Source organism: Cyphellophora attinorum (assembly GCF_001299255.1).
Source record: "Cyphellophora attinorum strain CBS 131958 chromosome Unknown Contig14, whole genome shotgun sequence".
NCBI lineage: Eukaryota > Fungi > Ascomycota > Eurotiomycetes > Chaetothyriales > Cyphellophoraceae > Cyphellophora > Cyphellophora attinorum.
Window position 1 is genome coordinate 599874 of NW_017253242.1, and position 24737 is coordinate 624610.

At 54.8% G+C, this 24737-nt stretch overlaps 10 protein-coding genes across 10 annotated transcripts; 5 read left to right on the forward strand and 5 right to left on the reverse strand.

Annotated features, from left to right (window-relative positions):
- Positions 1–693: 693 nt before the first annotated feature.
- AB675_3481 (uncharacterized protein) lies at positions 694–2613 on the forward strand (the record flags this gene model as incomplete). Its single annotated transcript, XM_018143534.1, has 3 exons — positions 694–1082; positions 1247–1499; positions 1660–2613. The coding sequence occupies 3 exons, from the start codon at positions 694–696 to the stop codon at positions 2611–2613; spliced, it is 1596 nt and encodes a 531-aa protein (XP_017999505.1).
- A 536-nt stretch (positions 2614–3149) lies between these two features.
- On the forward strand, positions 3150–4016 carry AB675_3482 (uncharacterized protein; the record flags this gene model as incomplete). Its single annotated transcript, XM_018143535.1, has 2 exons — positions 3150–3785; positions 3909–4016. 2 exons carry the CDS (start codon positions 3150–3152, stop codon positions 4014–4016), a joined length of 744 nt encoding a protein of 247 aa, XP_017999718.1.
- Positions 4017–5101: 1085 nt separating this feature from the next.
- On the forward strand, positions 5102–6548 carry AB675_3483 (IMP-specific 5'-nucleotidase 1; the record flags this gene model as incomplete). Its single annotated transcript, XM_018143536.1, has 2 exons — positions 5102–5137; positions 5190–6548. 2 exons carry the CDS (start codon positions 5102–5104, stop codon positions 6546–6548), a joined length of 1395 nt encoding a protein of 464 aa, XP_017999583.1.
- Positions 6549–6928: 380 nt separating this feature from the next.
- On the reverse strand, positions 6929–11029 carry AB675_3484 (DNA repair protein rad13; the record flags this gene model as incomplete). The annotated part of the gene is made up of 1 exon (XM_018143537.1): positions 6929–11029. The coding sequence occupies one exon, from the start codon at positions 11027–11029 to the stop codon at positions 6929–6931; it is 4101 nt and encodes a 1366-aa protein (XP_017999754.1).
- A 572-nt stretch (positions 11030–11601) lies between these two features.
- On the reverse strand, positions 11602–13701 carry AB675_3485 (uncharacterized protein; the record flags this gene model as incomplete). Its single annotated transcript, XM_018143538.1, has 1 exon — positions 11602–13701. One exon carries the CDS (start codon positions 13699–13701, stop codon positions 11602–11604), a length of 2100 nt encoding a protein of 699 aa, XP_017999625.1.
- Positions 13702–14020: 319 nt separating this feature from the next.
- AB675_3486 (DNA polymerase kappa) lies at positions 14021–16030 on the forward strand (the record flags this gene model as incomplete). Its single annotated transcript, XM_018143539.1, has 1 exon — positions 14021–16030. The coding sequence occupies one exon, from the start codon at positions 14021–14023 to the stop codon at positions 16028–16030; it is 2010 nt and encodes a 669-aa protein (XP_017999548.1).
- Positions 16031–16260: 230 nt separating this feature from the next.
- On the reverse strand, positions 16261–16983 carry AB675_3487 (Alpha-acetolactate decarboxylase; the record flags this gene model as incomplete). Its single annotated transcript, XM_018143540.1, has 1 exon — positions 16261–16983. One exon carries the CDS (start codon positions 16981–16983, stop codon positions 16261–16263), a length of 723 nt encoding a protein of 240 aa, XP_017999711.1.
- Positions 16984–17799: 816 nt separating this feature from the next.
- Positions 17800–19478, forward strand: AB675_3488 (Acetolactate synthase; the record flags this gene model as incomplete). Its single annotated transcript, XM_018143541.1, has 2 exons — positions 17800–18724; positions 18856–19478. The coding sequence occupies 2 exons, from the start codon at positions 17800–17802 to the stop codon at positions 19476–19478; spliced, it is 1548 nt and encodes a 515-aa protein (XP_017999585.1).
- A 305-nt stretch (positions 19479–19783) lies between these two features.
- Positions 19784–23179, reverse strand: AB675_3489 (Importin subunit beta-3; the record flags this gene model as incomplete). Its single annotated transcript, XM_018143542.1, has 3 exons — positions 19784–19997; positions 20051–22950; positions 22997–23179. The coding sequence occupies 3 exons, from the start codon at positions 23177–23179 to the stop codon at positions 19784–19786; spliced, it is 3297 nt and encodes a 1098-aa protein (XP_017999792.1).
- Positions 23180–23770: 591 nt separating this feature from the next.
- Positions 23771–24685, reverse strand: AB675_3490 (uncharacterized protein; the record flags this gene model as incomplete). Its single annotated transcript, XM_018143544.1, has 1 exon — positions 23771–24685. The coding sequence occupies one exon, from the start codon at positions 24683–24685 to the stop codon at positions 23771–23773; it is 915 nt and encodes a 304-aa protein (XP_017999661.1).
- Positions 24686–24737: the final 52 nt, after the last annotated feature.

Sequence of the window (24737 nt, forward strand, 5' to 3'; positions counted from 1 at the left end):
TGAGGTCAAGATAGGCCGGCCAGCACGGTGTTCCTCGAAACAAGTCGTGGTGCCCGGAATTTGGCAGCCGGGAAGCGTTCCCGGTCCGAGATTTGCTCGTGGAGAGTTCGCCACGAGCTGACATATTCTTTTCCTTGTACAATCGTGGAGTCACAGCACACGAGAGAGGACTCAGCGATATTAGTCTACGGCCACTGGTAGAATATTGGCAGGCGACAGTGATGAGCAGATACAAGAGAACGCCCTTCGGAGACTGGAGGGTGGCGAGGTGTCGCAGGCAACGGACGCCAGGGCGCGAGGGCACCTCCGTACAGTCCCGCGATGTGGATCGGTGTCGATAGAAATACCAGCACAACGAGGCTCAGTGCCCTCATAAAACATCTGCCTTCAGGCATTACCTTCGTCTGAGCTCGGCCTCAAGAGTACACATTCAAGAACCCGGATTTCCCCACACGTCCCCTGTAAGTGCCTATTCAGGTTAGTCAGCGCCTGTGATGTCAACCGGCAGCATGCCGGTCACTGCTCGAGTGAATCATAGGCAACTTGAGCACTTCCGAATCTAAAAGCTTTCGAGCCGTCATGGTTGAACGGCTCCCTGCTCCTGCTCATCTTGGTTCGTAGAACCACACGTAGGCCGAGTCTGGGCTGATGACGATGATATAATACACCACATCCGCCGCAAACCATCCCACCATGGCCTCGTCCCTCCGCACCCTGCTATCCTCGACACGCACCCGCCCATTCCAGCACCAGCTGAACCTCCGCTCACCGTCCACGTTCCGCTTCCTCGCCAGCATGCACACCGTTCCGAAACTAAAAGATCCCTCTCTGTTCATCGAGAAGAGCTTCGTCAATGGCGAGTTCGTCTCCGCCAGCTCCGGCGAGACGTTTGAGGTCCATGATCCTGGCACAGGGAAGGTGATTGGGAAGTGCGCAGAGTTCAACAAGGACGATGCAACCAAGGCAGTCGACGCCGCAGAGGAGGCATTGATCTCGTTCCGCAAGACTCTGCCGCGAGAACGCTCGACCTTGCTACGCAAATGGTTCAACCTGATGCAGGAGAACGCAGATGACCTAGCCACGTGAGTACCCTGGTCAGCTTGTATTGGGAACTGAGCGATGACACGAGCATTGGCTTGAGCACGCACACCAGGTCCTCGCGAGCCATGACTGCCGCCTCTCCCATGCGATTTTCCATTGCATGATCATCTCTCGAGCCAAAGCTGACGAAAATGCTCTGAAACAGCCTAATCACCTGGGAGAACGGCAAACCACTAGCAGACGCAAAAGGCGAAGTAGCATACGCAGCCAACTTCTTCAACTGGTTCAGCGAAGAGGCCCCGAGACTATACGGCGACGTGATTCCCGCTTCAGTTCCCGGCAACCGCATCATGACGATACGCCAGCCCGTCGGCATCGCTGGCTTAATTACACCGTGGAACTTTCCCGCTGCTATGATAACGCGAAAGATCGGCCCAGCAATAGCAGCCGGCTGCACCGTAAGTTGCTCCCTCAAGGTCAGACTTGTGACCGGAAACGAGCGTTGCATTGAAGACCACCCGAGCAAATGTCTCGGACAAGGAAGCTGCTCTAGCTAGCCTCACAATCCTACCTTCCAGCCTACGCCCTTCTCCCGACACAAGGCTAATCAGTTTGCAGGTCGTCGCGAAATCGCCCGCCGAAACACCCTTCACAGCCAACGCCCTCGCCGAACTCGGCCGACGAGCCGGCATTCCCAAGGGCGTAGTGAACATCATCACCGCCCAGAAACACACAGCTGAGATCGGCGAGCTCCTAACCACGGACCCGCGCATCAAAAAGGTCTCCTTCACCGGCAGCACCAACGTCGGCAAGATCCTAATGAAACAAGCCTCCAGCACGCTCAAGAAACTCTCCTTCGAACTCGGCGGAAACGCACCCTTCATAGTCTTCGACGACTGCCCGGACATCGACGCCGCCGTCGCCGGCGCCATCGCATGTAAATTCCGCAGCTCAGGCCAAACCTGCGTGTGCGCGAACCGGATCTACGTGCAAAAAGGCATCTACGACGAATTCGCGAAGAAATTCACCGAGAAGGTCGGGCAGTTCCACGTCGGCTACGGGTTCGACGACGGCGTCACGCACGGTCCTGTCATTCATGATCGTGCGGTGACGAAGGTGCAGCAGCATATCGACGACGCCACGAGCAAGGGCGCGAAGGTTGCTATTGGTGGGAAGGCGCTGCCTGATTTAGGCGCGAATTTCTACTCGCCTACCGTACTTACGGGCGTCACATCGGACATGAAGATCGCATCCGAGGAAACGTTCGGTCCTGTGGCGCCTTTGTTCCCGTTTGAGACGGAGAAGGAGGTCGTCAAGCTCGCTAATGCTGCGGAGGTCGGGCTGGCGGGGTACTTCTTCAGCAGAGATGTCGGAAGAATATACAGGGTGGCAGAAGCGTTGGAGTGTGGGATGTTGGGTGTCAATACGGGACTGATATCAGATCCAGCTTCGCCGTTCGGAGGCGTCAAGGAGAGTGGGTTCGGGAGAGAAGGTTCGAAGTACGGCATCGATGAGTACACGACGATCAAGAGTATCACGATTGGCGGGATTCAGAATGAGTTGCAGGGCTGATGAGGTGTGTGTCAAGGGGAGGGGCCATAGTCACGTATGTATGAAAAGCACATTACCATCAATGTCAAGTCTTGTACAGATGCTTGCACAGATGCTTGCCCGGTCATGGCATGGGGACTAACCGACGTTATTCTAAAACGTGGGGACACCTGCCTAGAGGGACCTCGCACGTGGGGTAACCAACGGTGGAATATCTCTTTGCTGACTTACCAAGCTGTTCTTCCAAGATTTGCAATGTTGCGCTAAAGTATACAACACCAGCGTGTACTGTGTTTCTGGCCCCAGACTCGGCTATCTATGCAACGCCTTCCAGAATGGTCAAATGTAGCGCTCGCCTGACATTACTGGCGCGTCGTGTCGTCCCTAATGTGACCCATACGCGTATCGTTGCAACACGGCCCCCGAACCTTAGCCGCAACAGGCTTGCACTACGCCGCAGCACATATACAAGGCGGCGACCCAGAACATGTATAAGGTAGGGCAGCCAACTCGCCTCTCACTTCCTCCCACCAAGAGACCCAAGCTAGGCGACAATCATGGCCACCGGCCCAACCCGTGAACCCATCCCCGTGATACCCACGCCTCCCTGCCCACCAGGCAGCCACGCCGCCGTCGAAATGGCCGTCGAGATGGTGCTCGTTCACAACTGCTTGATTCGTGCGATCAACAGCATCTACTACTACGCGCAACATGTCACAAAGGCCGAGGACATTCGCGATTTTCTCCACTTTTGCGCCGTTTCTGTTGACCTCATTCACCATCACCATGAAGGCGAGGAGTCCTTCATCTTCCCGCCTTGGGCTGAAGCCACTAATCGGAAGGATCTCTTGGAAAACGTTGCGGAGCATAGGGAGTTCCACGATGGGCTGGACAAGTTAGGGGAGTATGCCAGGACAACAACACCAGAAGCGTATAACAGTCAGGAGCTGTTCAAGGTGTTGGATGGGTTCGTGCCCCCGTTGACAAGCCACCTGAACAGTGAGGTTGACAGGATCTTGGCTATGGAGAATACCGATAATGCGGTGGCGAGGAGGATTCTGGATGAAGGGAAGAAAAAAGCGATGGATGGTGCCTCGCGGGACAAGCTGGTACCTTTCATCCTAGGATGTCACGATGCGACGTTTGAGGGCGGCAAACATTTCTTCCCGCCGATGCCGGGGCTGGTGAAAATGGTGAGTCCTTCCTGAGCCTGAGGCTGCGAGTCGTCCGCTGTGATGACGGACAGGCGCGCAAGGCGTTGTTCGAGCGTGGTGGAAGTCGTTACTTGGTTTGTTGGCTGACATTTTTGTTCTCAGATCCTGGTTTGGTGGTATGGGAGCAAGTTCCAGGCGACGTGGAGGTTCTGTCCGTCTGATCTGTACAGTCGCCCGAAAGAACGCATCCTGGGGCCAGGTGCAGCATAGAGGGGCGTGGTCGGCCACGGATGGCAAATCAGACATAGAAGAGTCGAGGAACACCTCTTCGGTTTGGATGCAGCGCTCTTGGATCCCAATGTGGTATTTGACCTGGTGAGAGTTGTCAGCCTGCCGTGAATGACTGGAGTCCACGCATGGTCTGTAGTCACGGAAAATGGGCGTCGAACGTCTCGTGTTCGGAAGTCGTTCACTTGGCTCTCAATGTCCTATCTGCTCAATGATATCCACCAACAACCGGGTTTGGCTTATGCAGCGGACAGTGAATATCTCTTGACTGAGTCAGTGAAGTGCTCCTCTCGGTTTGCGCCGGATCTTCGGTTTGATGAATAGGTATAAGTAGTTGATCTGCCCTTGACCTCTTTCCGCCTTTTTCTTTTTCCTGCATCCATCATCAAAGCCGTTCAGAGGAATATCACTTGCCATGCCAAGCTGGCACCTGCTGCTACTTGACAGGGCGAGCTTCTGCGAGACTTCGATTACGGTGTCATAGAGTTGAGTGCTCGAATGTGTTCTGTGCTTGCACATGATGTGCGTACGTCTGCTTCGTACATTGTACCTCTGCTGGTCTTGTGATCCGGTCAGTGCAGCACACCGATATCCATCATAGTTCGAGTGATGTCCTGGCGGGACATTACCTAGGATCTGATGCTTGAACACGGCCGAGCGACCTAGATGCAAATATATCCAAAACCAGACAACAGATATGCTTCGGGCAAACCAAGAACTGGGCCGAGCGGTAGCACTCCAGTGTCGACGAAACATACGCTCCCTTTGCAGCAGCCGGACCGCAATCATCGCGAGTATAGGAAAGGAGCAATTGCGATCATCTCAACACCAGCCGCTTGGAGGGTGCTGCGCCAAGACATTTGTCCGACTTCATTTCAAGCATTTCCCTTTCAGACGGTCAACGGCAGATACTCAAGTATTCCCAAGTCAGGTTGATCTTTCTGCATTGGACACTACGACACTGCCCAGCCGCTTCTAGATAAATCCGATAGCCTTACTGCGGTCTGCCGGGGACGCCATCAACAACAGAATCCGTTACACAGCAAACAGCAAAGCGTGGGCCAGGTATGACCACCCGATATAGAGTCGAGTACGCCCTCAAGGTAAGCTGAGTGAGGTCCAATCATGCAAATACCACTGACATACCACCTACAGACTCATCGGAGGGATCAGCTCATAGAATGGATCAAGGGCCTTTTGGCGGTTCCCTTCGTACTGAATTCCAAGCCAGCCGCCGCTTACGAGGAGCATGTCGACTCCCACACCAGTACAATGGCCAACATGGCCAGGTCAGCCCATCAGCGATATGCTGATATCTTTCGCGACGTGGAGGATCTGATCAGTGACCATATCGTCCACCAAGCCAACACACCTCCTGGCTTCAAGCCTCGGTCTAAACTATCTATGCTGGTCCCAAGCATAAGCACCTTCTTCACGCCACTCGCTTTAGAAGACGCCTTCAAGCACGAAGATGCGCTTCGAGCAATATCAAGCCGCCGCTTCGTACCACCGTCATTCAATGACATCCGCCTCATCCTCAACACAGCCCAGATCTTGTCTTTGGTCAAGCCTCAACACCCTAGCAGAGACAACTCCTCTCTTACACCAGGACCTTCACAACTGAAACTGCTCACTTTCGACGGAGACGTCACACTCTATGATGATGGCGCTAGTCTGATCTCACGGGAGAAAGATCCAGTCATCGACCGGCTGATCTACTTTCTCTCACGCGACGTCCGTATTGGCATCGTTACAGCCGCCGGCTACACCGAGCCGAAGAATTACTTCGCCCGCCTGTCCGGCCTGTTACTTGCGATTCGCTTCGACTCAACCCTAACGCCACAGCAGAAGTCTAATCTAATAATTATGGGAGGCGAAAGCAATTTCCTCTTCGTGTACGATGACTCCGCTGATCACTTCCTCCGGCACATCCCACGCCGCGAGTGGATTCTCGAAGCCATGCACGACTGGAACGAAGCGGCCATACAACAGCTTCTAGACGTCGCTGAAGGCGCCTTCAAATCATGCATCAAGACTCTCCAGCTCAAGGCCAAGGTCCTACGCAAAGAGCGCGCCGTCGGGATCTATGCCGCGGACCAAAGCGAGAAGCTCACACGCGAGCAGCTCGAAGAGACTGTCCTAGTCGTGCAGCAGGTCATTGAGTCATCCCGTCTTCCACCACTACCAACACTGCCGACGGTCAATTCTAAATCTGCCTCGCCGAAGGCCACTACTTCGTCATCAGAGCCACCATCTCATGCCCATATCCCCTTCACCGTCTTCAACGGTGGCGCGGATGTGTTCCTTGATATCGGCGACAAGAGCTTGGGAGTTCAGGCATGTCAGAAGTGGTTCGGTGGGATCTTGCCGAGCCAGACGTTGCACGTGGGTGATCAGTTCTTGTCCGGCGGTGGGAATGATTTCAAGGCCAGGAGTGCATGTTGTTGTGCGTGGATTGCGAGTCCGACTGAGACAGTGGGCTTGTTGGATGCTATTAGGGAGCTTGGCGGGTGAGTAAAGAGCGAGTGATGTAAGGTGTGAGCTGGAGGGAAACAAAGAACAGTATTCCTCGTGGTCGTACGGCAGACCGGATGACAGCCATAAATGGTCGGATATAAGTCAGACCGGATGACAAGAGCGGGTAGCGAGTCTCACCTGCCACCGATGGCTTCGATAGCTCTTGCTAATTTCAAGCTGTCGTTTGCATCACGGAGAGGGTGGCGACCAAGGTCCCTCGACTGGCAGGAGCTGGATCTTGGACAAGGAAGGTATGCACAGGCGCGGAATACAAAGGCAGAACCGCATGGACGCTCTCGGACAGCGTGAGCAGGAGTCAACCAGGCCACAAAGATGAAGGACTTCAGAAACGAGACCGAGCTCATGACACTGTTTGGCTACACTGCTTTTGCTTTCCGCCGCCCGCCGCCTCGAGCGCGGCCAGGGAGCTGCTTCTTCCTGCCTGACGACGGCTGATAGCTCTCGTCGTCTGCAGTGCCCTCTTCATCATCATGGCTTGCATCATCCGAAGAAGCTGCTTTCTTCGCTTTGCGGGACGTGGTCGCCCTGGACCTGCCCGCTTCCTTCTTCTTTTTGGGTGCAGCAGAGTCGTCGGCTGTTAGACTCTCGACTTCATCCGCGATATCGCTTCCGTTCTGCTCTGCAGTAGCCTCAATGTCATCGGCTTTTTCAGCACGGTCGACTCTCGCGTCACCATCCACCTCTTCGTCATAGTCATCATCCAAACCCCGGCGCTTCCGCTCCGCCTCGCCTCTCAACCGCTTGAAAGCATTCTTCATCCGCCCGCTTTCAGCCCCAGTCCTATTCCTCTGACCTAAGCCCGCTGCCGTGTCTTCGGCAGCCGCAGCCGCAGCAGCGTTTGCTCCACCCGCCCGTACGCGGCCTCTCGTGTCCCCACCAACTCCGACACCTCCCTCAAACCACCTCGTAATGTTCGCCTGTGTCCCTTCCTTCTCCCGCTTATTCATATCCCTAATGACCGGCACCAGCACCTCATCCGTCCGCTCCTGCGTCCACCCGATCGTTGCCATTAAGAAACTTCGCAACTTCTCCAGATCCGGCACGCCCCATTGGAATTGGCTCGGATCCGAGTCCACTTCTGGCTCCAGGTACGCTTTGTCGACCCTTAGATCCGGAAATCCGTTGGGCAGGAAGAGCTTCTTCGTGGCTTGGGACTTGAATTTCCGCCGGAATGGCGTTCCCAACAGCCCATCGAGCGCGGTCGCAGGGTGCGGAGACACGACCGCCCGTTGGACTGCAGTCACCCACTCCGCGAACTCCGTCAACGACGGAAAATCCGTCAATATCTCCAGCGCAGTCACCGGCCCAACCCCCGGCACACCCTCTGTATAATCACTCCCCAACAGGTGCGCAAATTGAATCAACTTCTCCCTGGTCAAGGTATACTCCTTCTCCAAATCACTCGCAAGATAACACTCTACAAACTTTTGCGCATTGAACATGTTCTTGTAGATACGTGTCCCGCCGAAGAGGAAGATGTCGGAGTCGTCGGTGACGATACCATCGACCAGACCCAAACGAACGAGCTCGGCGCACTGCGCTTCGGCTTCCATGGGCGCGGTGATGTAGGGGAGGCCGAAGAGGGAGAGGAGGGATTGGCATTCGGTTATCATGGTTTGTGTGACCTCGTCGGCGTCACGGAGATTACTTTTCTGTTGAGAGCGGAGTTGCTTCAATTCTTGCTCGTAGTCGCGAAGGGCGGCGTCGGTAGCAGTCGCACCATTGGAGGTGGAAGCGGAGGTTTGCTTGTGTGGGTTGGTAAGGGCTGAGGTGAAGCGGGCGTGCTCTTCGACCTCGTTGGCGAGTTGGCGCATGAGTTCTTCGTCGGAGTCGGAGAAGTCGTCGTCTATTTGTGGCTCGGTCGGGCCAGCGCTGATGTCTCTGGGATCGTTTGCATTTGCGTCATTGGCTGAGGGCTGTTCGTCTTCGTCTGGCATGAGGTACTGATTCGCGTCAAGAGGCATGGTCGAAGCCTCGTTCGTAGATTCTTGATAAAGTAATGTGGGTGGCTGGACTCCATTCATTGGGACGTCCTCGAACTCGTCGTCGTCGTCTTCTGCTTGTGCGGGCACAAATAGCGGACTGTTGGGCTCGGAGGCAGACCATTCTACCATGTCTTCGTCGGCATCGGCTTGTTGAGGCAGATCTTCCGCGGGCTTAGGGGAAGGAATGTAATTCGGCTGCGAGGTAGGCGATGGTGGGTTCTCTCGAACTCTGTCAGCCACTTCGTCCATTGCTGGTACTTCCTGACCTTCGGGCTGCAGGATTACGTCCTTTGCAGGCTCAACTTGAGGGACAGCTGGAGGTAAGACCTCGTCTGGCATGTCTGATTCTCCAGCAATCTCGCGCGCCATAGCGTAACGTGCTTCTCTTGCTTCTTCCTCGGCATCTCGCTCACGCTGACGGCGAATGTCGTCTTTTACTTCCTCGTGCTCTGGTAGCTGCCAGTCATCCGGCTCTGCCTGTGGTTCTTGAGGCAACTCGGCATCATCGTCGTCGTCATCGTCGCTCGACAATTCGATCTGACTCGGCTTGGGCTGAGTCGATCCTTCCGCCTCCAGATCAATGACTTCGCGGGTAGGGTGTCGATGCAGGACCTCCCGACGACTCCTGTCTTGATCGTTGTGTGTGACATGATCCTCGCCATCTTCTCCATCGTCTGCGTCTTCCATGCGCTTCATGTCTTTTGTCTTAGGTGCAGCGTCGAACCAGGATGGTGCAGGCTGTGGAGGTCGTTCTTTGCGGAACGCATCTTCGCCCAAATTGCGGTCGAAGCCACCCGACAGATTCTCTTCGACTTTCTTCGCCTTCTTCTTTCCGAGCAGAGACTGGCCCAGGTTCATTGACTCAAATGGCAAGGGACCGGAGAAGTTGGGTGCTGCTCCTGTTAGAGCAGTCTTTGACAACTCCTTGCCATTCTTTTGAGCTTTTGGCTTCGACTTCCGGGATGCAGCGAGGGCCGCTCCAAACATATCGTCCTCGTCATCGCTGACCAGCTTGGTGTGGCCATTCCGAGTGTCATCGCCCTCGCCTGTAGCATCCTCCAGAGACATTGCGATGGCCTTCTGCAAGTCATCTTCCGCATCGGCGTCGTTGGCATGACCAATATCAACGTCCTCGAACAGGTCGTCATCTTCATCGGGCTGCTCCTGAGGAACGAACAACGGGTCGTCTTCGCCATTGACCGCAACAACCGGTGCAGTGCGCGGAGGAGGGTTCTGTGCCGCAGCTTTCCGACCATCGTACACCGCCTTTCGCTTCTTTGCGATTTGCTCCGCAGCATCCTCGTAGGAATAGTCGTAGTCGACTGACCGTGCCCGTTTGCGTTTCCAGCTCTTTGGCAGCCGGTTGAGGCCTTCGATCTCGACATCTTCGAACTCATCACTCTCCTCTTCTGATTTGACCTGATCGCCATACTCCTCATCGACATCAATGGCCATGCCCTTGCTCGTACCCAGCTTATTCGATACGACACCCAAAGCCCAGCCACCTTCCACGCCTTCATTTCGGACCAATACATATTCCTTCCCTTTCTCTCCAGCAATCCTGCCACCACTGTCCCAGTCATCAGCCATGCCGTTTATATGCATCAGCCTCTGGGTGAGCTCATTTCTCTCCTTGACTCGCTCAATCTGAAACTTGCTGAACGCCATACGATCCGGAAACATCCCATTCAGCTGATCCTTAGTATACCCCATCCTCAACCTCGACCTCAACCTTGCCGCATTCAAAATATTATACCGATCCCCCGCCGGCAAGCTCAAGAAGAACGGACTCTCAAAATCAATCTTGCTGAAATCATAAAGATTGATGTCCTCCCCACTGTGAAACTGCCTCGCGTACTCCTCCAGCTCGACCTGGCTCATAATCCTCGGATCATTTGGCGCACCCATATCCTCTATCCGCACATCCAGATCCGGCAAATGGTATTGATCCCTCCTCTTAAATCCCTCCGCTCGCCCCTTCCTCCTCTCCGCCTCCCCCATCCCGATCTCATCCACATACACCAACTGCCCCTCATCACCCACATCCTCCTCCCGATCCTCATCCTCAACATCCCTCCCCCTCTCCCGCCTCCGCCTCTCTTTCTCCCTCTCCTCCTCAACCACCCGCTCCATCTGCACAGCCAACAATTTCCCCGCCGTCCTCACCGCGTCCTCCCTCCTCCCCTCCCGCCGACTCCGCCTCTTCCGCACCGTCTCCCGCTTCAGCACTGGCGCGCCACCATCAAACACAAACACAGGCTTGATGCCAAAGTACAGTAGCTTGCATATTCGACGGAAGAAGCCGACGACGTGGGAGTTGCGCAGGGCATTGCCTTCTTTGTCGCGCACGGCTTTGAGGAATTGGTAGATCCAGATCGAGGCGTCGACGGCGAGGCGCTTGCGGTTGAGGGAGGCGAGGGAGGTTGGGCGCGCGGTCGGGGAGACGACTGTCCAGAGGTTGGTGACACCCATTGCTGCGGCGACGGTCTAACGAAGGTGGAGGCCGGCGGGTGTTTTTGTCAGGATTCGTGGGTTGAGTGAGCGACGGATGTTGTAGAAGAGGGCTATGTCAGGGTAGTCATGTTGACCGTTGCAATGGCTCGCAACGAGCAGTCTTCAGGTGAAGATACTTGTGCTTTGCGGCTCCGGAGCACAAGAACAGAAAACACGCAAATCGAAAGTAATTGAAAGACTTTCTCTTGAGCACGAGTCACTAATACGCAGGCCGCACTTTGCGGCCAGATTTTGAATGACGTCGCAATTCGGACGCGAACGACGCATTGGGCGTGTAGCCGCAGCCGTACTTTCACTGCCTCAAGCTGAACAAGCTACGGTACCTAGCAATCATCAGAGCAGGCATGATATTGAGGTGAGGCATGGATAGTCGTACGTATAGGACTTGGTTCAATTGCAATATAGCGCTGCGAAGTGGGGTATATACAAAATATCATCTTGGTAAACCAGAAGAAAGGCAAGAGCGCTGAGCAGAGGATGTCCTCGGTGCGTCAACTCATATCGGCGCTTTCGCGATCTCACCACAGTCATCATCCATCATCGACCATCGTCTCGACCTTCCCGGCTCCCTGACTCACCCACATGCCGCCGGCGAGCCAGTCCCCAATCTCCACCCCTGGACTCAGAAGGCCCTTAGCCCCCTCTTCCGCCACCATCGCCGGCGTTGCGGTTCCCGTGTCTTCACCAGCAGAGTCCGCCGTCCCCGGTCTGAGCAATGCTCCGTCATGACTGAGAACCCGCCCGCCGATCAACAGATCCGGCTTGTATTCCAGCGCCTTTTCGCCATCACGGATCAGCTCCTCAGTCGACAGGAGACACCGGCGGATACTCTGGCTTAGCTTTTGGGAAGCCAGCAGTGCTTGTTGATGCTTGTGGAGGTCGAGGAGCAGGCGCTTTTCGTCACGGCGGCGCTGGCGTGCGCGTTTCGTGGTTTCAATTGTCGGTGAGGAGAGGTCGCCGGTTGAGTGATTGCTGCGGAGGGAGTCTAGGTCGTCATTGTCGCCCGAGGAGGAGGCGTCGGAGTCGGAGTGCTCGTCTTCGTCTTCGGAGTCGTCTTCCACTTCGTCCTGGAGCTCGGGCAGCGTGCCGAGCGTGCTGTTGCTAACATTGCGAGCGTTGTTGGGCGCAACACTGAGCCGACCGGAGCGAGACAGGCGGCGGAACCGGCGGAGTTCCCCGTTCTGTTTGCGTAACTCGCGTTCGAGGGTCTTGTTGATGGCGAGGAGGGAGGAATTAGAGATTTCGAGGTCAAGGACTTTGCGTTCTCGGCGGGCTTGGACAGCTGGATCTGCAGGCTTAACGGTTGCAGGGAGTGGTGGTGAATTTGGCGGCAGCGCGGATGTTTCGACTGAATGTGACAGTGAAACTCTCTTTCGCGGCGAAGACGGCACGGAGGGCACTGTGCCCACTTCCGGCGATTGCTGGACGGCTGATGGTCTGGCGTTCGAAAGTGATCGGTCTGAGATCTGCGAGCCTAGTGACAACGATCGTGCACTCAACGTCTCTGGTGATGCCGTTGGAATTGGCAGGGAGATTGTCGAGGCCGTGGAATTGCTCAATGCCTCTCCTAGGCGCTGCTCCAGTGTTGGTATGAGCAGAGGTCGTGGTCCACTCATTTTCCTTGTGGGTGTTGAGGTGACGGAAGTGGCACTCATCGTCTTCTTGTGGGCAGTCTGTACATCTTTGCTGGCGGAAAGGTTGCTTCCTACGCTGCCACGTCGATTCGGCGTAGAAGCTGTAGCAGTCGACATGATACCACTCAACGGCCTGGGCGCCGCATCTTTGCCCCATGACCGCGGTCTTGACTGGACAGTCTTCCCAGGCGAGGTCGAGCGCACGTTGTTGCGTGGTGTGGTTGTTGCTTGAATTGATCGTAGTGAAGCCGCTGATCCTGCCGTGCTTCGTGTATGTAATTCTGGTCGGGTCGGCTTTGGCTGGCTCTGCGACCTGGCGTCACTGGCATGGAAGAACTTGTCATCCCCTGCAGGCGGGTCTGCCTTGGGCGATGATATGCTAGATGTGCCGCCAACATAGAAGAACCGTCCTTGATCAGGCTTGGGCTGCGGTTGTGCTTGCGTAGGCCGCGCATCGCTGGCGTGAAAGAACTTCGAGGCTTCAGGGTCTTGCGTAGTCACAGTACTCTGTGTATTTGAAACCCTTCGCGTGGCGGTATACAATGGCGACGGCGATACGTTTGAGGCCACGACTTCGTTCAACGACGTTGCTCCTCTTACGTGAGCGCCGGAGATGCCCAAGCCATTCTGACCACCCGGTGAATGCACAGGTGGGCTCGCGACATTGGTCCGGTTCGCGGTGGGTGTCGTCGAGGGTGATTCTGTCCCAAATCGCGATTTCCGAGCGGCGGATCGTGGAGTGATGTTGCCGCCGAGGTTGGGTTGCTGCGGCTGCTGTTGCTCTTCCTTGCCTGGTGACCTTGATCTGACGAAGGCTTCACGACGCGGTCCAGACGCAGGCGTACTTTGTCCGGAGCCAGGGCCGGTGCCAGCAAGTCTCGGGGTCAAGGGACTTTTGGTACCCCGGAAATTCGAGCTGAGCGACGGGGTGAAGGGCTTCGCATTCTGTTTGTCTGGGGGCATTCTAGTCTGTACCCTCGTTGTCGTGTGTGGCATGTCGAGCATCTCGAGGACGACATCGGGTAGGTGCAGACTCTACCATTTCACAAAGTCCGTGCATGCGGATATCTAGGCCTCATCGAAACCCTTGGGAGCGGAGTCCTGGTCTGTTGATGATGGTCACATTTGGACGAGCGCCGCCGTCGCCCTTGATTGGTGCCAAGACAAAAATGGAGTCGACGCGGCTTTACTGTGTACGCGATTGCCCGTCGTGCCGACGTCAATCACTGCATCAACGTACCACGGAACGCTGCACCGACAACCTGCGTTGCCGCCTTCCATCCGCAGACCCCGCAATGGATCGAAGAAAGATATCATGACACCTGAAGAAGCAGAAGAGATCATACAGAACGCAACTCAAACCGCAGCCACCGACGATGACGCCCAAGCCCCACCCAGCAAAGAGGCGATTGCTGCCGCTATCGAGGCACTGCCAGTCCCGGAAGCGGAGCAGAAGTCCTTGAAGCATCATCTGCTAGGTCCGTCCGTCACCAAAGCTGGTCAGGATGGAGTCGATCTGAAGAAGGTCTCAGAGATCATTTACGATGCATCCAAAGGCTCAAAATTCTTCAACAATGAAGAGAAAAAGGATGGCAATTTGACTGAGAAGATCGAGAAGATCTTCAAGAACAAGGCACATCTAGAGACTCTAGATCTCAAACATGACCTCCGCAGAGCCGACGACTACATCGCCACCCTCGAGCTGTCCCGAGACTTGTCACAATATGTCGTTCACATCGACTGTGATGCTTTCTACGCCGCCGTCGAGGAGATTGATCGGCCAGAGCTGAAAAACGTGCCCATGGCTGTTGGCGTCGGGGTTCTGACGACATGCAACTACGAAGCCCGCAAGTACGGTTGCAGAAGTGCGATGGCTGGATTCGTTGCAAAGAAGCTGTGTCCACAACTGATCTGTGTGCCCTTGAACTTCGAGAAGTACACGGCCAAAGCAAGAGAGGTCAGAGCCATCTTGGCGGAGTACGATCCACGATATGAAAGTTCGAGCATCGACGAGGCCTATATGAACATCACCGACTACTGCGACAGGCATCACATGGAACCAGAAGAGGCCATTCAGCAGCTCCGAGATGAAGTCAAGGACAAGTGCAAGATCACTATCTCTGCCGGTATTGCGCCAAATGCCAAGATTGCGAAGATATGTTCTAATCAGAACAAACCTAATGGCCAGTTTCGTGTTCCTAATGACCGTGCTGCTATCATGGCATTCATCGACAAGCTGCCTGTCCGCAAGGTCAATGGCGTCGGTCGAGTACTTGAGCGTGAACTCGATGCCATCGGAATCAAGACCTGTGGGGACATTCATCAACATCGTGCCTACTTGAATCGGCTGTTCGGCGAGAAAACATACCAGTTCCTTCTACAAACTTCCCTGGGACTTGGTCGAACCGATATACACCCTGCCGATGACTACGAGCGAAAGAGCGTCGGCACTGAATCCACTTTTCGTGATATATGGTCAAAGGAGGACCTCAGAGCCAAGTTACGGCACACTGCAGAAGAGCTGGAGAAGGATATGGCTCGAGTAGAGGTCAAAGGTAGGACGCTTTGCCTCAAAATCAAGCTTCACACATACGAAGTCTTCACGCGCCAGGTCTGTCCGCCAAAGGCAGTCAGCCTGGCTGACGATCTCTACGATTTCTCCTTGCCCATGCTCGCCAAGCTCGAGAAGGAATTTCCTGGTATGAGGCTTCGTCTATTGGGACTACGGTGCACACATCTCATCAGCACCAAGAAGGACAATGGCAACTTCTTCAAGCCGAGATCAGCTAAGCCGGGCTTGCAGTCTGAGAGGACGACCGACAGTAGCGAGGAGTGGGAAGTGTGGCCTGACGAAGAATTCGAAGCGGCCGCACGGGCGGAAAGGCAGGAGGAGATGGAAGAGCTCGAGCGTCTCAGCCAGGAGCATGAGAGGAACGGGGAAAGTGGCGCAGACTGGCACGAGCCGTTCGGTCGATACAAGTTCAACAGTGCACCTCCCACACCCGACAAAGCAGCCGCGACGCAGCAGCAGGTGGACCAAGAAGAAACGTGGGACTGCCCGATCTGCGCTGTGCCTCAGCCTGCTGATGATCGGAATTTCAACGCCCACATTGACCTGTGCCTGTCACGCCAAACGATCAGAGAAGCCGTTGCTCAGACGCAGACCGTGCCTGTCGTTGTACCGCAGGGGGACTCGCAGAGATCCAGAACAAATACTCCCGAGGTGCCAAATCGTCCTCGGTCTGCCAACAGCAAGCGCAAGGGCGTGCCTGGGCCTTCTGGACTGGAAGCGGTCAGCAAGCAGCGAAAGCTTTTCTTCGCCTGATGGTCAAATACCGTCGTCACGCCGGCTCGGTCAAGCGCTAGCCAACACGACCACGATTCACGACGCACACTTTACAAAGTTCACTTGCATAGCGATTGTAACATTGGCGGTGTCACTGGATCTATTCACAGTCCACTGAGAACGTAGGGTCAGCAATCATACAATATACTAACATCGTTCACTCCTTCTGTTCCCTACTTCTTCCAACATTCTCCGACCTCCAGACCTCTTCAGCCCTCGACACTCTTCAAACCCGCATCATCAGTGACCATCTCCGCCTCGTTAAACGCCTTACTCGTCGGCAGCTCAATATGCACATTACTAATCGTGCCCACCTCAAACTTGACCTCCTCCGTCGCCTCCAGCTCCAACACATGTCCCCCGAACGTCCTATCATGACTGATGAAATGCAGATGCTCCCCCGCCACAAAGAACCCCTGCCATGCCTTCGGACTCCGGAAACCAACCACCGTGCCTTCCACGTCGGTATACTCAGCCATGAATTGCGTCTTGCCTAGTTCCGAGAGCGGCTGATTGTCGTACTCCTGGCCCTTGACAGTGCGGCATTTGTTGTGGCTGAATTTGCCGGTGATGCGGTATGCCATGAACAAATTCTCCGCGTTTGGGTTCACTTCTGCTAGTACCTTGTCCACGGAATCCTTGTGCTCTAGCTTCACATGCAGGGTGTGTTCGGGCACAAAATGTGTCGCAACGGCGTAGGGGATCTGGTCGTCCGGCGAGGCCTTCCGGATCTTGCCGTGTGATTGGAGTTGGTAGACCGTGTCATCGAGGAGCAGGAGCTCGCCGTCCATGCGGACGAAAGTGCCCAGGCCGTGGTTGCCCTTTTGGAGGAGGGTGGTGGTGGTGATGCCGGATGAGGATACGCCGGCCATGAGGGCGTTGACTAGGGAGTATTGGTAGATGTGGTTTGGGGGGATTTTGGTTGCGGCCATGTTGGTGGTTATGGTGGGGGCCGGAAGTCGCCGAGGGAAGATAGGCAGGGCGAGTCGTGTGCCAGAGACGAGTATTGGACGGCACTAGGGGTTCTTGTTTGACGATGGTAGTGAACGGATCAAAAGATAGTCGGTGGGGTTGGTGGCCTTGGTTGCGGTGGTGTAGAATAATACCTTCGTGGCTATGGCGCTGCCGGAAACTTGCCTGTTGTATGGATATGTGAGCCGCTCCGCAGGAAGAGTCCGTCGTGATCGTCACTGAACAAGGCAATCAAACCTTGGCAACGAGGCAACGATCGGTCTTGTGTTGGTTGCTTGAGCGGACTTCTGTGTAGTCAACCACAGATCGCGCACTTCTCAGACCCTGCTCCTGCCTTAAATGACACTCGTGTCCTCGGACAGTACCTAAGATGCAGCTTCGATCGACGGCGCCTCCCCAACATCTCTCGGAAGGTTGCGGGTATGCAGGTACGAATTGGCCAAGACGTCATCCTAGAAGAACGGAAAGCACATGCAAGCTCTTTCGGGAAAGCCCTTACTCATGTTACATAAATGTTGAATGTTCTTTCCCTACTCAGTGACAAAGACAATCAGGCCTCCCCTTAGAGTGTGATAGGCCCTCATTCTGGCAGGCACGAGTCGGTGAGCTAGTCGTCTTGTACTGTTTTCGACGCTGTCGCTGCCGCCGTTCACCTGGGTAAAGCCTCACAAACACCGCCTACTGGAGTGTGCTGTACAGTGTAATCTTGGCCCAAAACAACAAGCACGGTTCAGGATCGATAGACACGACCACATTGCTACAAAAGAACCGAAACCATGGCAGAAGATGAGGTAGCACAAATCATTGTCAACAGCTTGTACAAGGCAGGAGTCCGCACCGTTTTTGGCGTCCCAGGTGCCAAAATCGATGCCATTTTCGACTGCTTGTCGGACCACCCTGAGATCAAGCTCATCGTCTGTCGACATGAGCAGAATGCAGCCATGATGGCAGCAGGAACAGGTCGCATCACAGGCGTACCAGGCGTCTGCATTGCCACTTCCGGTCCGGGAGCATCGAATCTTGCCACTGGTCTTGTCACTGCCACGACAGAAGGCGATCCTGTGGTTGCTCTTATTGGTTCCGTTCCTCGGTTGTTGAACACCAAGCGGACACACCAGAGCATGAAAGCTCTCGAGATCTTAGGTCCCACAGCCAAGTCTGCCACCAATATGGACGTCGCAGACCAAGCCGCCGAGATCATTCTCTCATCGTTTCGGACAGCGAACACATCCCCGAAAGGTGCTACCGTCGTCTCGATACCTATGGATGTCTCCAAGGAGAAGTCTAAGATCCTTCCCTTTCCGACCGAAGCCTTCGCACCGCCGCGTTATGGACCGGCACCACCCCAAGCCATCGACTCCGTCATCTCGATGCTCGAGAAAGCCAAATTTCCTGTCATCTACCTGGGCATGCGTGCTTCATCGCCTCTAGTGGTTGATGCAGTCCGAGCCCTCCTCAAAAAGTTTCCCTTACCAACAGTTGAGACCTTTCAAGCCGCCGGCGCTGTCTCGCAGGACCTCGCAGAACGCCTCTTCTACGGCCGCATTGGCCTGTTCCACAACCAAGCCGGCGACAAACTGCTTGCCAAATCTGATCTCGTCCTCGCCGTCGGCTACGACCCTGTTGAATACGACGCCAACGTCTGGAACCCGTCCGGCAGCCTCAACATCGTCCACATCGACTACACCGCCTCCGACTACGGTCAATATTACCACCCCACCACCGAACTCCTTGGGAGCATAGTCGAAAACATCAAGTACATCACCAACCACCTCTCTTCCATACCAGACAACACCTCAACCGACTTCCTGAAATCTCTCCGCACTGAGCAGACATCCTGCTCTCCCGCCCCGAACTCAAAGCTACCTCGGGCAAAGTTCATCCACTCCTCTTTGTCCAACGACTGCAAAAACTTGTCTCGCCAACCACAACCGTCACCGTCGACGTCGGCACGGTATACATCTACATGATGCGCTTCTTCTTCGCCTACGAGCCCCGCCGCTTGCTCTGCTCCAATGGCCAGCAAACTCTCGGCGTCGGCCTTCCCTGGGCCATCGCTGCCTCCTTGGCACAAAATCCACCCTGCTCCGAAAAAGTAGTCAGCTTGAGCGGCGACGGCGGGTTCATGTTCTCCTCCCAAGAACTGAGTACCGCGGTGCAGCAGAAATGCAATATCACACATTTCATCTGGAACGACGAGGCCTTCAATATGGTGGAGTTCCAGGAGGAGATGAAGTATGGAAGAAGCTCGGGGGTGAAGCTGGGAGGGGTGGATTTTGTGAAGTTTGCTGAGAGTTTTGGCGCGAGGGGCTATAGGGTTGAGGATGTGAGTGAGCTTGAGTCGGTCATGAAGGAGGCGCTTGCGTTTGAGGGCGTCAGTCTGGTTGATGTGCGGGTGGACTATGCTGGGAATGCGGAATTGGCGAAGAAGGTTAGGGAGGATGAGTGGAACTGACGTGTTGCTTCAAAGAGGGATGCAACTTTATGTGGTAGCATTGGGCATAGGCAGGCCTTCGGTTTCCTGACTCAATGCTCGGTTCTCATGAGTAGATCTGCTTCACTCGATCGATTCCTTGTCTATATAAATCTGGGTATACCGCTTCGTCCGCACCTACATCCAGAGCATCATGCACCCAGCTCCGCCATCTGCTGCCGGAGCACATTCCGCATCAACTCGACTACTAGATCCAACCCATCAGGCACCCACTGCCACTTAGGGATCCTCCCCCGCCAATACTCACGCGTACCATCCGGCGAGCTCTACTCGAAATACGACTTCACTGTCGCCTGTCCCTCGGGCGTCAGATTCGACAAGACTGCATCGGCATTGATGGCACTCGGGTTCTGCGAGACGAGTTTCTTCGCGGCCTCGGCGACTTTGCGCGCTGTCTGGCCTTGTAGCGTTTCGGCTTCAAGGGCCAGGACGATTTGTGTGAAGATTTGAGAGGCGCGGGGTGGGATTGCTGGATTTGATCTGGGCGCTGTTAGTGGTTGGTTGGCTAGGAGGACTCTTGGGTATGGACTCACGTATCAATCAGCTCGCACAGAAAACTGTATGCATACGGCGCAGCCTCTTCGTCGTTGGTGATGGGTAACGTGTCGATCCAGCGCTCGACAACGGACTGTGCGTTTTGGACCTTGGTGTTGTTGAAATGGAGGATTTTTGCGATGGCGGCACAAGCATTCTCGGTCGCGAACACTTCGTCCTCGCCTCGTGCATTGTTCACTTGTGTCACCTGGAAGAGAGTGTCCACGGCGTGTGCGACGAATTCTGACCACTGCTCGCCACCTTTCTGTGCGGCAATACCGACGCCATAGGCTGCAGCCTGCCGGTTTGCGGCGTTGGAGTCTTGCATGCCGTTGATCAGCGGCTGCATGATATGGGAACTATAGTTCCAGGATTGAGGACCGCAGAATTCGAGAACGTCGTCGAAGATACATGTCGCCCATTGCCGCTGGGTGGGGTCAGCGGTGCTGGTGATAAAACCATCGTAGAATGGCATGAGTCGCTCCCAGGCAGGCAGGAAATTGGCGCCCATGTTCTTGAAGATGGTGTGGAAGGCCTTGTTCATGTCTGAGAGGAGGGTTTGGTCGTCTTCCATAGCGTATTGCATCGACATGCTGTCGTCTTCTTCCTCGGCTCCTTGTGTGGCGGCATCGGCGCGCTCTTCTGCGCGCTCGAGGACGCGTTTTTGGTACTCTTTCAAGGTGTCTTGTGTTGAGTCGATGAATTTGGTCATATGTTCTGCAGTCAGGCAGTTCTTGCCAACGACCTCGATCGATTCGTAGAAGCATTGGAACATTTCTGCGAGTGTCTCGATCGCTGGCTCGGCTGATAGGATCTCGATCTCCTTGTCCGCACATCGCGCCCACAGCTGCATCAGCTCTTGTGATTGATCGCCGTAAGCTTTCTTGATGGAGTTGAGAAGCTGAGGGATGAGCTTGGCTGCTGCGACTCGGACTGGGTCGTGGAAGAAGAATGCTAATGAGGGAAGAGCGATCTCTTCTGCAATGTTGGCAACGTAGGGTGCAAAGGCAGCCTCAAGGATTTGAGCATAGATGGTGATTAACTCAATCGCTGTGTTCTTGTCCTCAAGGGTCTGTGTCTTGATGCCGATGACTTTGCCTTTGAGGGGGACAAGCTCCCAGCCTTCATCTTCGATCTGATCGTCGTCGTTCTCGAGGAGTTGAATATCGGCCTTGGCTTTGGCCAGCTCCAGCAATGGCGGCATGACACCACCTAAGTAGGGTACAAAATCTGAACCGAGAACTCTGCACATGCGTCCCCAACAGTGGAGGAGATATTGTGCCTGCGGATCGTCGTCATCTGTAATGCCTTGCTGTATTATGCCGAGGGTCTCGACCAGTCCAACGGCATCTTGTCCCATCTTGTCTTTGCCTACGGCCAGCGCAATAAGAGTCGCACACTCCATAGCTTTAGCACGCAACAGGCGATATTCTTTCGACTGCTCAGATCGCAGCACGTTGAACAGTAGCGGCATTAGACCGTCGTAGTATGTGACAAAGGCGCTCTCAGCAGAATCTGCGATCGTAGCAATTGTGGACAATGCTTGTTCCTGGACGTATCGCTTCGGCGACTGGAGCAGTTGCAGCAGGTTGTTGAGCAATGAGTCCAAGTACGGCTCCAGGATGGCTTTTTCTGCTTCTTCGCAGAAGTTGACCAGCGCTGCTGCAGCATGAGCCTGTACGCGAGGTTCGGGTGACTGCAGGACAGGTATGATACTCGACAGGACGACTTGGTGGTACTTTTCTTGCATTGGGCCGGCGAAGTCTGTGCTCATTTGACCCAGAGCATTGCAGCCCGCGAATCGAACTCGTGGATGAGGGTCCTTTAGTGTAGGAACGACCAGCTCCAATACCTTGTCGAGCTCACCGATCATTAGGTCGCGACAGCCCTCTGAGATTGCAGAAATAGCCATAAGAGCAGCGTGCCGATCTCTCCATGCTGATGAGTGAATCATTCTAGGAAGCCAAGTGAAAGTCGCCGGCAGCATGATCTGTCCACCAAGCTTGTTTGCAAGTCGATCCATACACTGTTCACCTGCGACATGGTTGAGATCGCTGTCCTCCATATCGAGATCTTCTTGTGAGTTCCACTCAGTGGCATCATCGTCATCAGCGCCGATGTCAGTCATCAGACTCAAGCACTGTGTGACCATGTCGCTTGTGAAATTCGGGTCTTTCTTGGCCATGGCGGGCGCAAATTCCGCAAATGTGGCCATCAACTCGAGTGCATTCTGCCTTGTCTGATCACTCATCTCCTTGTCCTGGATGACAGAGATACTGAATTTGACGACGTTGTTGAACAGGTTCTTAAACATCTTCGGGGCACTCTCAGCCAGCTCAATAAGCGAGATGAATGCCTTTGAAAGATTCTCCTGGTCGCCCGTCTCCTTCAACGGCGGTAGAATGTTCAGGATCTCAGGGATCAAGGAGTAGTATTTCGTCTGGTTCTTCTTGGAGATACTGGCGAAGAAAGACGCGAAGGCCTCGACAGCAGCCAGCCGAACCTCGATGCTCGAATCTTTCAGACCTTTGCCGAAGACTTCTTGCACAGCGCTCTCATGCTGCTTCTCGATGATCTTGGGCGTAGTCGAGAATATCCTGAACGCGCATTCTCGCAGACCGTGGTCACCGGACTGGCTGGCTTGAAAGAGGGCGTTCAACAGCTCGACCCAGCTCTCGCCTCTGTCTGTGTATTGACGCGCAATTTCAGCGATGGCATCACCGATCTTGTTCCTGACATGATTGATCTGTTCGCTTGCGAGGCACTCGAGGAGTTTAGACCGGATGGCTGTGCGTGCATCGGCACTTAGGGCGAGGAAGAGTTCTCGAGAGTGCCCATCTGCGCCCTTCTTGGTCTTGGACGATTGCCGTCGGAATAGGATAGCAGCAAATGACCGTGTCTGTAATTGTCAGTAGAGCCTTCGACACCCACCTCTAGCGACATACCTGTATGTCTTGGCCTGACTGGATCTGTTCCGCGAGGCCCATGAGGAGGACATCGGGACGATTGGTGAACCACTCGTTATTGAGCTCGTTCTCTGCACCTGATCTAACTGCATTATCTCCACTTTGCAAGTTTTGCAGGAGGTGAGTGAGCGCTCCCTGCACATCGGCAGGGAGCATCGACATCGTGCCGGAGTTCTGGTGGGAGCGACTGCCGCGTGAATGGAGGCGGGGTCAGGCAGCGGGACCGCGCAGAAATACACAGCAAGGTCGCGAATATTCAATGACACTCTATCGACGACTGTGACTGTCAATATGTTTGATGGCGTTAAAGTCGCTGCAGAGGTACTGCTGTAGGAATATCCTGGGGTGTGATCGGACGCGTTTACAATCGTAGGGCGATCAACTTTCCCAATTTCTTTGAATTAAAGTTCGGTGACTTCAGATATGCTACGGCGGCACACAAAACCCAGGCATGCGGCCTTGATCTTGATCGGGCAGGTGCCGGATCGTGCCTCCTTCCGTTTCACCATTTCATTCTATAGCCCAGGTCATTGGAAGTGTGGGCGTCCAGACCGATGGTCAATCGCTCGCGAGATTTAAGGCGCTGTCAAAGAAGCTGCCCGGAGCTGAATTTGGATCGATTAAAAAGTACGCTAGGCTTGCGGTAAGGCTTCCAAACCACCGTACCGGACAGAAATATGGTCACAGCGCATTCATGGGTATCATACTCCTCCGCCTCCTCTGCTAGCAACCAGTAGAAAGTCATCCCACCACTCATTTCGAAGTAGCCCGACTGATAGCAAACACGCCCACAATCACAACTGCCAGCGTGACAATAGCACCAGGCAGTAATAGATCGTTTGGCACGCCTTGTATCAACTGCTCCTCTTGCTGGTGCGCGGTAGCCTTCCTTGTCCGTACACGCGAGTGCTCACGTGAAACGTCCTCTTCAGCTTCCTTCAGTACCGACTCCGGCGGCGTGGGTGGGTGTGGTGGTAGTTGCGGCCTCGGATCGACGGTTGCGCTGAGTGGTGGCTGCGCCGGGTCGTGCACGAATAGATCAACCTTGTCGCGTTTGCCCTGTCGTGCAAGAGTGATTGCGTCAACAAGATCCTGGTCGGTGGTGATGGATACGGTGTCCCCTTCGTTGTCCATGTAGCTGAGCGCAAATCCTTCTTTTCCAAGACGGCCGTCCGTGACAATAACCTCGCCGCCAACAGCGTCAATCTCTGCGCCAAGTTTGGAGGTGACATTGTCGGTGAGCTCGGCGATGCCATTTGCGGCGACGACTTGGATGCGGTGGACGCGGCCGCTGGGGGCTTTGAATTTGAAAGGGAAGGGCGTTTCCTCTGTGTTCTCGGTAGGGAGACCAGGAGATGGGAGGACTTCGGAATGGGCGTCATCACCACGGTGGGAAGCTGAGTCATGCGGCATGACGCTGTCGCCGCGTTCGACGGTGGGGCGGGCGGGTTCGGACTCGAGCATGGATCGGTGGCCTGGTGTGGTGGGACGGTGGCTACCTTCACCAGACATCATTGACTCTGAATCGGCGTTGTCCATTGACATCCAGAATTTGTTCCACGCTGGACCTTCTGAGTCTCCTGTTGCCATGGTATTGATTTGCTCGAGTGTTGCGTAGGTGAGCTTGAGCACGTCGACCATTCCTACGATCTCGCCGGTCTCATTCATGACTGGAAGGTTCAAATAGTGGCCATCTAGAAGGAATTAGCATAGTTTGAAG